This window comes from Ascaphus truei, chromosome 8 (assembly GCF_040206685.1).
Source record: "Ascaphus truei isolate aAscTru1 chromosome 8, aAscTru1.hap1, whole genome shotgun sequence".
Lineage (NCBI taxonomy): Eukaryota > Metazoa > Chordata > Amphibia > Anura > Ascaphidae > Ascaphus > Ascaphus truei.
Genome location: NC_134490.1, coordinates 55,044,256 through 55,058,332, shown reverse-complemented (window position 1 = coordinate 55,058,332; position 14,077 = coordinate 55,044,256). Strand labels below are relative to the sequence as shown.

At 44.0% G+C, this 14,077-nt stretch overlaps 1 protein-coding gene across 12 annotated transcripts in view; it reads left to right on the top strand.

Annotated features, from left to right (window-relative positions):
* The window catches only part of FGFR2 (fibroblast growth factor receptor 2), a 79,219-nt gene that overhangs the window by 52,075 nt on the left and 13,067 nt on the right, over positions 1–14,077 (top strand). For 5 of the 12 annotated variants that reach the window (XM_075612069.1, XM_075612065.1, XM_075612061.1 and 2 more), the window contains 3 exons: positions 3,278–3,468; positions 4,447–4,594; positions 10,335–10,541. In XM_075612069.1, the coding sequence (XP_075468184.1) occupies positions 3,278–3,468; positions 4,447–4,594; positions 10,335–10,541 (546 nt within the window). Of the gene's footprint in view, positions 1–3,277; positions 3,469–4,446; positions 4,595–5,637; positions 5,783–10,334; positions 10,542–14,077 lie in introns of all 12 variants that reach the window. The other 7 variants (XM_075612071.1, XM_075612063.1, XM_075612066.1 and 4 more) reach the window with 3 other exon arrangements.

The following is a 14,077-nucleotide window of genomic DNA, read 5'->3' as shown; positions in this document are numbered from 1 at the left end:
CCTGTTATTTGAGACGATCTGGAAGGATCTGCTATTTATCAAGTGCTGATGGAGTTAAAGCAGCAGCCCCCCACCAACCCCCCCTCCCTCCTCAATTCATTCTGTTTGTGTCCGTGTGTGATGCAAATGTATACATGTATTTGGCCGTAGGGTCAGCAATTCAATGTAGCAAAGTCATCTATCCCAATGATGTTGCGGCTCTGTATTGGCTGCTGCTATAGTGATCCCGACCCCCCCCCCCCCCCCCCCCGGCTATATTGTGTTCCCATGCCGGGGGGCCGCGGATTAGCTCTGAGGGAACCCCTGGTTCAGGTAGTATGAAGGAAATGCCCCCTTCCCCAACAAAATCGAGCACTGCTGCTTTAAAAGGGTGAAACGGAACCCGGCCATGCTTTACCCCAGGGATGTGTGACCCCGCTGGGTTTTAGGAGGGCAGCACCGGAGCAAACTCCCAGGACCCTTGAGATAAGCAGGTTCCCCACGTGGTGAGCAGAAGAGAGAGAAGGAGACTGCATCAGCTCTGCACCTTCCGGTCAGCGTGGATATATTCCTCAGTCTGCGTGCTGTTTGCGACTGATCCCCCAAACTGAGCCGCATTGTACAACAATCTTAGCGTGGCCTGGCCAACCGTGGACCAGCTTAGTGACACGACAGAGCGTACACATACACACTCATACTTGGCCCTCCTTTATTGAAGTGGTTTAGCCCTTTTTCTGGCAGCAGCGTGTTTACGTGACTTCCCCCAGGTGACACACACAGATTGCTGGAGTGGAGTGCAGGGGACATGCCTCTTGGGTTACCTTTCTTGTCCCTGGTATAACTGAGCATGCTTTCTATTCTCTTTTCTCCTGGCGGTATCTTTGAAGCTCGAGCGTTCCCCTCCTCCCTCCCTGTCACTACAACTCCACATTTCCCTCCCAGTTTGGCACTGGTTTTGCTACAGGGACCAGTGCCAGGAGCTTTACGGGCTTACAGACTCCAGTTATTTTTTTTCCCTCCAACCTTGGCGGCTCTGCCTTTATTTATTGTATTACATATAGAACAGCGTGTGTATGTAATTATTTATATATGTAATTATATATATATATATATATATATATATATATATATATATATATATATGTCTGTACACATATATATATATATATATATATCTATATATATATGTGTATGTATTGTATACATACATATATAAAATTATAAATTATATATACACACACACACACACACTCAGGGCTACTTTTGGGGTGATTGCAAAGAATTCACTAGGAACCAGCCTAAGGCTTTGTCCCCGCTGACGCTGAGCGCGCTCATGCTGGGAGAGCTCTCCAAGCATGAGCGCCAGGTGTCCTTTAAATTTTCGCAAGCGCTCGTGGAGGGGGGGGGGGACGCTACAGGGGAAGCTGAGCGTGCTAGAAAGTGTGTGTGTGTGTGTGTGTGTGTGTGTGTGTGTGTGTGTGTGTATATATTATATATTTACACACACACACGTCACCTCGCCAAGCGCCGCCCGCTCAGCGCCAGCGGGGACGCAGCCTTAGATGTATGAGGTTGATTGCATGCCTCATTATCCTCTGGTGTTATACATTTAGTGTCAAGATATGTGTTGTTTCCTCTGAGCCAACAGGTTGCTTACATGCATTCGGTTCTGCAGAGGTTGTATTGTATTGTATTGTATTGTATGTCTTTATTTATATAGCGCCATTAGTGTACATAGCGCTTCACAGTAGTAATACATGTGGTAATCAAATAAATAACAGATAATATAAATAACAGATCATGGGAATAAGTGCTTTAGACATAAAAGTAACATTTCGGAAGAGGAGTCCCTGCCCCGAGGAGCTTACAGTCTAATTGGTAGGTAGGGAGAACGTACAGAGACAGTAGGAGGGAGTTCTGGTAAGTGCGTCTGCAGGGGGCCAAGCATTATGTATCGTGTTTAGAATATCCACATTTTATTTTGTTAGGTTATTTTGATATGGGGGGGCTAGAGATTGTTTAAATCTGTTTGTGATGTTGTTATAATAAATAAATTATTCTTTTGGTAAACAACAGTGCTGTTGTGGGATACTTTTTTCTTCGGTCTTTTATACTATTTTATCCCTAGCACCGTCAGTCACTTTATTTTAGTGTGTATATATACAGATTTTGGTACATTTTATTTTTAGGGTCTTTAGCAAGCACCTTGTTTGTTGGTATAGAATTGTGTGTGTGTAAATATATATATATATATATATATATATTCTCGACAAATGCCCCGCATGCCCGGGCGAGCACATTTTGGCTGCTGTCGAGTGCTTACCTGCGGCGATCACCATCTTCTCCCCTGCAAATTGTCATGTTTCCCCTGCAGGTCCTGAAAAAATGGCCATGCGGCGTCAAATGACGCCATGGCAACAGGACGCGACATGATGCCGTGAAGTCACGCGGTGCCACGTTGCGTGACGTCCAGTTGCCGTGGCAACGCGGCGTCATCTGCCATTTTTTCAGGACCTGCAGGAGAAACATTACAATTTGCAGGGGAGAAGATGGAGAGTGCCGCGCCCCGTCGCAGGAAAGAATCATGAAAGGGGGTGCAGGAGTTATTTGGGGGGGGGGGCGAGTGGTTTTTGCCCTAGTTTGTCGAGCCCTGTATGTGTGTGTGTATATTATACACACATGCTCAGGGCTACTTTTGGGGTGATCGCAAATAATTTAGAGTGTGCACCTTTTTTGTGGGGGGGAGGGGGGGAGGTGGCATTAATTATGGAGTAAACACGAAACTCCATATAGTGATTTATTAAAGCAGTATTTTAGTTGTACAGTATTGGATACAACTGATATTTTTTCACTGTCCTTTTTGATAATTTTTTTTTAAATGTATTGAGCTGCTATAGCAACTATTTCTGAAGCTACACCACTTCCTCGTTCAAATAGACAGGATTTATTAAAACAAAAAACAAACAAAATTAGGCAAGAGGAAATGCCCCCCCCCCTTTTTTTAAATTATAAACAGGGCTGGAATAAATGTCTTTTTTAATACAATAAATGCTGAATTTAGCTCTTCACTTTTTTTCCTTTGCATAAAATATACACACCGCACACACCAATTAATATGATAAAAACAGCATATATGCTGTGTGTCAAGTTTAAGGACGCTCAGATAAATGTTTAGAACGACTCCTATTGTGTGTGTGTGTATATATGTATATAATGTGTGTGTATCTCTATGTATGTGTGTGTGTGGGTGTGTATATAAGTTTTCCTCACATATGTACCCCGTCCCTTCTCTCTCCAGAGCGCTCCTCCCACAGGCCCATACTGCAGGCTGGGCTCCCAGCAAACGCCACGGCAGTGGTCGGAGGGGACGCAGAGTTTGTCTGTAAGGTTTACAGCGATGCCCAGCCTCACATCCGCTGGATCCGATACATAGAGAAGAATGGGAGCAGATACGACGTTGACGGCATGCCGTACCTGAAGGTTTTGAAGGTGAGTAGGAGACGGGAGAGGCATTGCAGGTGTGAGACGCAGTAGTTGCCATAGGAGGTCGGCGTGGCAGCGAGCCGGTTGAGCTGGTGTTAAGCTGTCGGGTTCAATTCCAGCATAAACCTCTGTGTGAAACAGTGACATTCCCCTCTGCGCTTCCCACCTATACAAGCCACATTTTGCAAGCGCCAATCAGGCAGATTTGATGGGTAAATGTTGGAGATCTCGTTTTAATGCCCTTATAAACTGCCCTGAACATCAGACTATTGCTGGTTACGTGTAACTTTATAGACTTTTATGGGCTGTGTGCAGACTGCTTTGTGCTTACGGCAGGACAATGGCTATTGATGGCATCATGCAGTGACAATCATGGCTACACGTTTGTGTTAAATAACAAATCTACAGATAATGTGGCATACCCAAATTACCAAAAAATGAAAATGTACTGATATACTCACATAGGTGCGAACCTAAATTCACAGAGGAAGCCATCACATCCTTACAGAACACGTAATATACAGATAATGGCACGCCCAAAGGTAGCTAGTAAGCAGAAAATCTGAAATATATATGTAAAAACAAAAATAGCAACAAAAACAAAACCGGAGGTGGAGCTACATCAATTGCACCAAAGAAAAACGTCAAAAAATAAGTAACAAATGGACAAAACATAGGGTAAAAGTTACGTTTCATTGCAGCACGGTCCTTTTGGGGGTATTAAAATGCATTTTGCCAACTAGTTACTTTTGGGTGTGTCATTATCTGTACAATCCCCCTCAGCAAAAAGCATACACTTCTGCGCTATTACATAGCCACCTGGCCCTTGGTAGAGAAGTGGTTTCATTCATCCCGTTGGGCCGTATACTCCGGCCCACTCGCCCTGCACAGTGGAGAGACCAGTCGGAGTGACACACCCACCCCCCAGACGGCAGTGACCGCTCACTGTATGTTTCTCTCCCTGTGTTGCTTGCCTGTTTTTAGCACTCGGGGATAAACAGTTCGAGTGCTGAGGTGCTGAAACTGCACAATGTGACCGAAGCGGACGCGGGCGAATATATATGTAAGGTTTCCAATTATATTGGCGAGGCCAACAAGTCCGCCTGGCTCACGGTGGAGCGAGAACTACCAGGTAACGCCCTTTCGCCACACAGGGGCTGCAGCGGGCTCTTGGTGCTTCGGGCGAAGGTGTCGTTTGTGGAATCATCTGGCGTTGGTGTTTTGCCGCTGATAACAGTGGCCATGGAAAAATACTCACAAGGTCATAGGATTTCTCTTGGCTTTTTTTTTCTTTCCCCCTCCCCCCACTCACTTTCTCCAGCTCTTCTTCTTCTTCTTTCCTTAACTTTTTCTATTCTTTTCTTTTTTTTTTTTTTTTTACACTCGATTTATTCTTTCTTTGCCCCTTTCCCTCTTTCCTTTACCGTACACATTTTTCTCACCCCCTTCCCTTTCCTCTTAAGCTCCATTTAGAACAGGGTTGGCCAACTCAACTCTTCAAGGGCCACCAACAGGTCATTCTGATTCAGCCACCTGTGCTGAAACAGGGTTATTCTCAAAACCATGACCTGTAGGTGGCCCATGACGACTGAAGTTGACCACCCCTGGTTTAGAACATCCAATGTGTTGACCCCTTCATTTCATTGTCTGCCAATGTTTGACAGATCTCACTTCCCAACAGGGGTGCCTAGGCACTGCTACCATCAGACAATAAGCCTGCTCGAGCTGGTGTCAGATGGTATCCAAACTCCATGCTAAAGAGCGCAGTGCTGAAAGGATGAACCCAGTGAAAAGGGTTGTCCTCACCCTTCTTCTGTCCTTCCATTCTTTCTCCTGGCTCTAGCACAATGATGAAATCCTTCCTTGTGGGTTCCATTTTTCCATGTCCTGTGATTGCATGCATAGCTGGTGATTTTACTCCTGGTGATGGGTCATGTGCATTGAGACATGCACACGTGATTATTGGGACCTTCCTGGTGACTCTATGGTGTTCTGGGTCCTACTTTTTTTTTTATATATATATATATTAAAGAGGGTCTCTGTGGAAAGCAAAGGAGAGCATCCGAGCCTCATGGATCCATCCAGGGCGAGAGAGACATCTCCCGAGCCTACTCCACACGTTCTTTTCTCATACGGTGTTTTCGCTCTTCTCTCTTTGCCATCCTTCTCTTCCAGGCTGCCGGTGTTAACGTTACGGACGAAGAGATAGAAGTCTTGTATGTCAGGAATGTTTCTTTTGAGGATGCGGGGGAATATACTTGTATAGCTGGAAATTCTATTGGGATTTCTCAACACTCTGCCTGGTTGACGGTTCTGCCAGGTATTACGCTCCTCTCTTGGGTTTCCGCCTTGTTTCCTCCTCTGTCGCTGGGATAAATGAGGGAAAAGATCCACACAGCTCCTGTACAGAGAGAGACGCCACCAATGCGCTTTTCATAGGGAGATCTGCCATTGTTGGCGATGCTTTGATTTTGAAGTGCATGAGATATTCAGCTCGCAAAGAGATCCAAGTATTTTAGTGTCAGAGGGACCCGAAACTCCATCAGTGAGACCTTCTTTAGGCCTGTCCTATGATTTGCAATTACTCGCTCCCCCTCCCCAACCCCAAATCTGTTCATTTAAATTATATCCATCTTTTAACATCACCTTGTATGATTCTTAATTTTAAATATTTGGTTTCTAAGCACTTGAAACCTAATGTAAAGGCAGCAAACCACTCCTGAGATCATCACCACGGAAACGTGAAAAACACGAGAGGTTGCTTGGAATATGCAGTCATTTAAAAAAAAAAAAAACTCTTAAATGTTGCATTGCACTTGATCAGTTATGGAACCTTTTAAGAAAAACACTGATCTAATCAAAGAGACAAACAATGTAAACTGTTTCCAATCTATTTTGTATTGGCATATTTTTTTTACAGTATAATCTGGGAGTTTTAGGTGAGTGGGGGTTTAAAAATGGAGTCCTGAATGTTGGGCCTCAGGAATACAGGAGCTGTATGGGAATGTATATCCCTGCTGCATGAGCATTATCTATTCTCTAAATGCATGGCATGGATTCTTCATGCCATGTGGGGTTAGATGTTTTGCCTCTCCCTTTTTTAACCCCTTTGCTGCCAGAGAGCAAAACAAAGGGTTTAAATAATAAACAAAACATCAAGCACAGGAAAAGCCCCATCCTGCTGTCTCTCTGGGTGTCAGATCTATCTAGACTTCTCACTCTTTATCTCTCCTTCTATGTTGCTGCTGTGATGCTTTAGGGAGCAAACATCTGTGTAAGGTAACCTTTGCCTCCTCACTGCCATGGCTGGTTCCATCCAGATGTGTGATGTTGTGTTTATCGGTGCAGTATTTGAATGTGTGGTTGTGTATGAAAGGGTGTGCATTGTATGTGTGTGAGAAGAGTTGGGATGGGCAGAATGGTGTATGTGTTTTGTTTTACATTGATGCCTCTTTATGCAGTACTCTCTCTTTCCAATTTACCTGGATCGAGCCCCCTGGACATTGCATTCCAGATGCGAGTTACAGTACAAGTTGGCAAGGAGAGAATGCGCAGAAATACTCAATCCTATAGTCCACCCAACTTTGTTGCCTGCAGTGTTAAATCAGGTTATTATACTGCGCACTGAGACCCCTCGTTTTTAGTTTTGTTCATTGGTTCCTCTGAGTAGAGGGGAAGTTAACACTTGCTGAAAAAAAGTTCTTTATTTCCTCCATGTTACCCCTAACCTCACGATGCTGCCAGGACACCACGGATGGCTGTGAATCACTGCCCTGGTTCACTCACTGCTATACGTTGGCAGTGTCTGTGAATCACTGCCCTGGTTCACTCACTGCTATACGTTGGCAGTGTCTGTGAATCACTGCCCTGGTTCACTCACTGCTATACGTTGGCAGTGTCTGTGAATCACTGCCCTGGTTCACTCACTGCTATACGTTGGCAGTGTCTGTGAATCACTGCCCTGGTTCACTCACTGCTATACGTTGGCAGTGTCTGTGAATCACTGCCCTGGTTCACTCACTGCTATACGTTGGCAGTGTCTGTGAATCACTGCCCTGGTTCACTCACTGCTATACGTTGGCAGTGTCTGTGAATCACTGCCCTGGTTCACTCACTGCTATACGTTGGCAGTGTCTGTGAATCACTGCCCTGGTTCACTCACTGCTATACGTTGGCAGTGTCTGTGAATCACTGCCCTGGTTCACTCACTGCTATACGTTGGCAGTGTCTGTGAATCACTGCCCTGGTTCACTCACTGCTATACGTTGGCAGTGTCTGTGAATCACTGCCCTGGTTCTCTCACTGCTATACGTTGGCAGTGTCTGTGAATCACTGCCCTGGTTCACTCACTGCTATACGTTGGCAGTGTCTGTGAATCACTGCCCTGGTTCACTCACTGCTATACGTTGGCAGTGTCTGTGAATCACTGCCCTGGTTCACTCACTGCTATACGTTGGCAGTGTCTGTGAATCACTGCCCTGGTTCACTCACTGCTATACATTGGCAGTGGCTGTGAATCACTGCCCTGGTTCACTCACTGCTATACATTGGCAGTGGCTGTGAATCACTGCCCTGGTTCACTCACTGCTATGCAGTGGCAGTGGCTGTGAATCACTGCACTGCTTTCCCATGCTCCCGTCACTGTGTCTTGGTTCACAGATCATGAGAACAGGTGACATGGAGTCAAGAGCCTGAAAGGTGTGTGTGTGTATTGTGCACTGTGCACAGAGTCCTACTAGATAACGAACAATGGTAAAAATGTGGAGTTTAAGAAAGCATGCATGATCTTGAAGGAATTGAAGTTTTATTAGAACTAAATTGGACAAAAATGTGTGTGTGCGTGAGAAAAGTTGTGTTTTGAGGAGTGTGTTAAATTGTGTGCATATATATATATATATCTCATGTTTCAGATATGTAGTGTATGTATATGAGTAAAAGATGGATTCAGTGTGGGTGAGTTTTGTGTAGTATTTGCTTTTATTGTGTGTGTTTGAGTCGTGCCGTATACATGTGCGTGTTTGTGTGTAATAGTTTATATGCACACACAGATTATAGTTACATTCATTGATCTATACAAAACAGTAGCTCATCTGATAAAACTGAAGTCATAAAACTAATGAATGTCAAATACAGGGGTGTCCAACTCCAGTACTCAAGGGCCACCAACAGGACAGGTAATAGGGATATCCCTGCTTCAGCACAGGTGGCTCAATTAGTCATTTTGACCAAGTCACTGATTGAGCCATTCTGTGCTGAAACAGAGCGATCCGTAAAACCTGTCCTGTTGGCAGCCCTTGAGGACTGGAGTTGGCCACTCCTGCTCTAATATGTCAGAACACATTTGTTAGATTGGATAAAAGGGATGCACATGAAACCCACACCTCTGCATATAGAAGCATATACTCTGCATATACTTCAAACATAGCACAGTTATGTGGTCTTATGTCCAAATCCACCCATTGCCCACTCACCAGTGATAAAACTCTGGCCAATATATTTCTATCACTTTAACTACAGCATACAATATCCTAATATCCTAATCCCAATGAGCCAATTAGGCACATGATGGCATTTAGGAGGATATGTCTAAGTTACTTAATGTACTGAACGTTTGCGAGCGGATCTCCGGCAAGCCAACCAAACCGTGAGAACGACCTGGCTTTGAGCACGACCAGTATTGCTGCCTGACCCCCAAAATCCTATTGTTTTAGGAAACGGTTACTTTGTCCTGGCATTGGCAAAGGATTTTCAGATGAAGGTCCGTCTGCAAAAGCCCTGATAATATATAAATGACGGAATTATATTGACATCTAAAATGAAAACCGCTTTGCATTAAGAGATATTATACTCGCCTCGCCCCCAACCAAATAATTTTTTTAATAGCAAATGGGAGGACTTTTGGCTGCATGTATCTGTCAAATGAAAATCCCACACCCCACCTCCTTTTTTTTATTTATTTATTTTTTTATGTATCCCCCTAAAGATCACCCCTGCATTATTTCACCAAGGCAAAATTTTATAATACAATGCAACCCTCTTACAGAAGTATACGTTGCCTCTCCCGCCCCTAAAATAGTTCAAGGAGCCTTTACAGTAACTACCGTATTTATCCCCTAAACATCCGTGCACGTATAACCATTATTCTAGCATTTCCTAAATACTGCGTCCAAAATAACATTTTAAAACTACCGAAAAAACTTTGGGCCCGGCAGCAGCTGGCTAGAGGTTCTGCCCCACTTAGGAGCAAAGTAAACTAATGACGGTGATGAGTTTAATGGGAGAAATCTTAGTGGGATACGCCTTTAAAAAAAAAAAAAATCGGACAACATTTTTAGAAAGTTTGGAAGCGTTCTTTTGTTTCCAATTACGACTCATTGAGTTGCGCAAAATGGAACGGTTTGTCAATATTTCTTGTTCCACCCCCAGTGGTAAGGCCCAATTTATTCATGCTTCCTCTCTGTAAAAGGACCGCCTTGTAAAGAGAGCAGGATAAGGAAGAGATACTGCTCCGATAAGGCAGTAAAACAAATGCAGCATTTTGTGTTACAATGTTTGCAAAAAAAGTATGTCCATGAAATACTTGGAAAATCAATAAATACTATCCCCTGATTGCACCAATTACTGTACCTTCTTTGAGATAATAAACCATTTGGTCTTGCATGGGAGCTGAACCATTAGCAGATCGATCTATTAAAGCTAGCAAGTGTCCCACGGTATGTATGCATATTAAAAGGATACGTATGAGGACGTACTTATTGTGTGCGAATAAACTATTGCCTGTTCATAGTCTGTCTGTCCCTCCCAGATCCCTTCCGCTGAGCTGCTAACCTGGAGTCAATCCCAACTTACCTCTTCCCCCTACCTCCCGCCAGATCCAAAGAGCCGCCCTGACGACTCCACCACGTATTATTACATGGAGATTGGTATATACACGGCGGGTATCGTCTCCATCATCTTCATGGTGGTGATCTGCATCGTGTGTCGCATGCGCCACGGCGCCCGGAAGAAGACCAACTTCAGCGGCCCGCCCGTGGTGCACAAACTCAGCAAACGGATCCCGCTGCACCGTCAGGTAACAGAAAGTAGATAAAGAGTTCAAAAAACCTTTTGCGTCGACCGCCAGCCGCCATGCGCAAGAAAGGGTTAACATAAGCGTGATCCAGACCGGTGCCGACCAACCTGGGATATTGGCATACAGAGGCCCAGATTCAATATGCTGTGTAGTGATGGGAAATAGGGCAGCTCCATTAGGGATGAAGAGGATCAAAGTCTTCCCCAGCACGGGGAAGTGATTTCACAGCATAAGGGCTCAGAGGTCCACACAATGGTCAACCTGCCCTTAAAACAAATTGGAATTGAGTGCCCAAGCGCACGATCTTGCTGACCCACGGGGCGAATCTTAGTGCCTTATGTCCAAACGTTTTGTGGAATATTTATGCTACAGAACGTAGGGATTCTATTAAAGGTCGTACATTTTTACACATTTTTTTTAAACGTGGAACTTCAGGCTTGCCCAAAAAATGGACAGGGTTTCTATGAACCCCTTCAGTACTCTAATTACATATGGTGCAAGCCCAAAAAAGCACCACCCCAGGGCCTCCTATGCATTACACCGTACGTCACAGCCCCTTGTTTGTTTATTAGGGGCTGTATGCTATCAGAGCGGAGGTGGCACGACCCTGCGGCACTGAAATGGTTGAACGCGACAGCCAGCAACAAGTGAAGATAGAATAGCCGCGTTGCAAAGTGCGCACGGCGGCACTTTGGAGGGATAATACTTTTTACCATTTGTTTTTATTATATGCAAACATTTAAAACCCTTCCTAGTAATATCTAGTAACCAGCCTTAACGCATATAATGTTTGTATCTTGCCCCCACCAGGAGCAGGGCCTGCTCGTTAAAAAATTAATATTATATATATATATATATATAAAAAAGAAAAAAGGCGCAATCTTGTATAGCAATAAAAAACAGGAAAATGTATTAATTGAGCAAGGAAGGCTAGGTGACTGAACAGATTAAAACAAACACAATGATGCCAATAGACACAATAAACACAATATATGACAATAAAAAACAAGAGTACTCTTAAAAATAAAAAAGAAGGGAAATGGGACCAAAAAATGTCCAATAGCGCAAATGTAGGAGGCAGTGAGTCGGCGCAACAGCTGATGAAACGGCGTAGGTTCGCGTCATGAATGTCCGACAGCTGACTGTGAGAGGAGTGCCTAATCGCATGTGAGGAGTGAGAGCAACTATTTCAGTTATATTGGCGGAACAAAGTGAAAGGCTGCATTTGTCTGTCTGTCTTGCTGAGTCTGAGTCTGACATCAAGCAGAGACACGAGTGAATATTCAATTTGAACGAATACAGCTGTCTTGTGTGAGGGGGGAATCCAGGAAGTGGAAGTGGAACAGCGTCTCCAGTGTTACCCGGATCAGCATCACATGTTCATCTGCAGCGTGATTTCGTTGGTGTGCTGACGGAGGGACTCGGAGACCCCTGTGGTCATCGCGGTTACATCCTTTGGTGAGACCATTCCTTAATCCCTTGCCTATGCTATTTGCTTACCCCCTATTTCCATCTATAGAGGTCAATATCCGCCTGATTTTTCCACATTTGCATCTACAATCTATCATCTGACGGGTCTATTACTTCTCCCCATTTGTTGCTCTAGTCATTTGCTACCTATCGAGTGACAATTCCTCCCACATCTCACTGCCTCCTACATTTGCGCTATTGGACATTTTTTGGTCACATTTCCCTTCTTTTTTATTTTCAAGAGTACTCTTGTTTTTTATTGTCATATATTGTGTTTATTGTGTCTATTGGCATCATTGTGTTTGTTTTAATCTGTTCAGTCACCTAGCCTTCCTTGCTCAATTAATACATTTTCCTGTTTTTTATTGCTATACAGGATTGCGCATTTTTTCTTTCTTCCATTTAATCAGGATAGGCATATCCTCATTAGGGCTGCATCCTGCAAGCTCATTTCACCTGGGTCAGTAAATTTATTAGTCACCCATTTACTCACTTATAGTATTTCATTTGTGTTAGTCCTATATATATGTGTGTGTATATGTGTGTGTGTATATATATATATATATATATATATATATATAGTGTGTGTGTGTGTGTATATGTGTGTATATGTGTGTATATATATATATATATATATATATATATATATATATATATATATATATATATATATATATATGTGTGTGTAAATACAACTGTATGCTCATCTGCAACCCCGCCTTTCACCATTATCACCCAGCATACAGCACTTCCACTGCAGCAAGGGATTCTGGGAAATGACATGCAAATGAGCACACAGTGTCACTTTTTGCTTCAAAAACCATTTTTAACATGGTTCCCTATAGGCTTAAGCTTGCTGCATGGTCACAGCTTTGAGCACAGCCAGGGTTAAGGTGCATACCCAGAAAACCCACCCACAGACTGCTGTTTCGACCTTAATGGGTCTCATCAGTGTGTATATATAAACAAAAACAAGCAGCTGGCACTCTAAATAGTAAATAACAGTGGTGGTGCTAGTCCCATAAAATTAGATAAACAAAAAAATATTACCCTTCTTACGTCAGGCAAAGAAAGAGACAGCACTCACTTCCAAGAGAAAGGTTCCGTTCCGGAGCCGAAACGTCGGGATTGGCTGTCCGTCTTTATATGCCTTAATACACACTTTTAATATCTTGGAAGTGAGTGCTGTCTCTTTCTTTGCCTGACGCAAGAAGGGTAAGATTTTTTTTGTTTATATATATATATAATACACACACACACGTCACCATGATTTACCTTTAAACTGCAATGGAGAGAGCTTTATTTTAACTTCCAAAACACATAATATTTCAACCACTTTGGACAGAGCAAGAAGAGATCTATTCTAAGCAAAAGAAAGATGATGATGAAAGCAGAGAATGCTGCTGTCACTCTTCGGAAGCTGCCATCTCATGGGCTCTGGCACGCCAGGGCTTTCTGCTCGTATTGTAGGGGTAATCGCGCACTGCGCTCCGGTGTACTGGACACGATCTGGCCAGCAGAGGAACAGAAGAGGGGGTCTCTCTTGTTCCTATAATCGGCGATGTCATGGTTCTGCGAACTTGAGGGGCTGTGGAATTCTGGTGCCGTGGCCCCTCCGGCAGCCAAAGGGTGTATAGCCGGTGTGGCCAACTCCTGTTCTCAAGGGCCACCAACAGAACAGGTATTAAGGATATCCCTGCAATTGAGCCACATATGCTGAAGCTGGAACTGATTGAGTTGTCTGTGCTGAAGCAGGGATATCCTTAAAACCTGACATGTTGGTGGCCCTCGAGGACTGGAGTAGCCCTGGTATGGCGTCAGGGTTATGTAGGGTGGTTGATTGCAGTAACTTTGCTTTGCTTTCAGGAGTCTGGGAACTGATTTCCCATCAGTGTTGTTATTTTTTCTTTTTAAAGGGCAGCAGTAACAGGTAACAATGCAATAGTCTGGAAATGTCCTCTGTGACACACACACACACACACACACACACACACGTTGCAGGCAGACCGGGAAGAAGGTGCAGCGACCGTAGAGGAAGACGTGGACATGCAGAGTAGCACACGGGACCTGAAC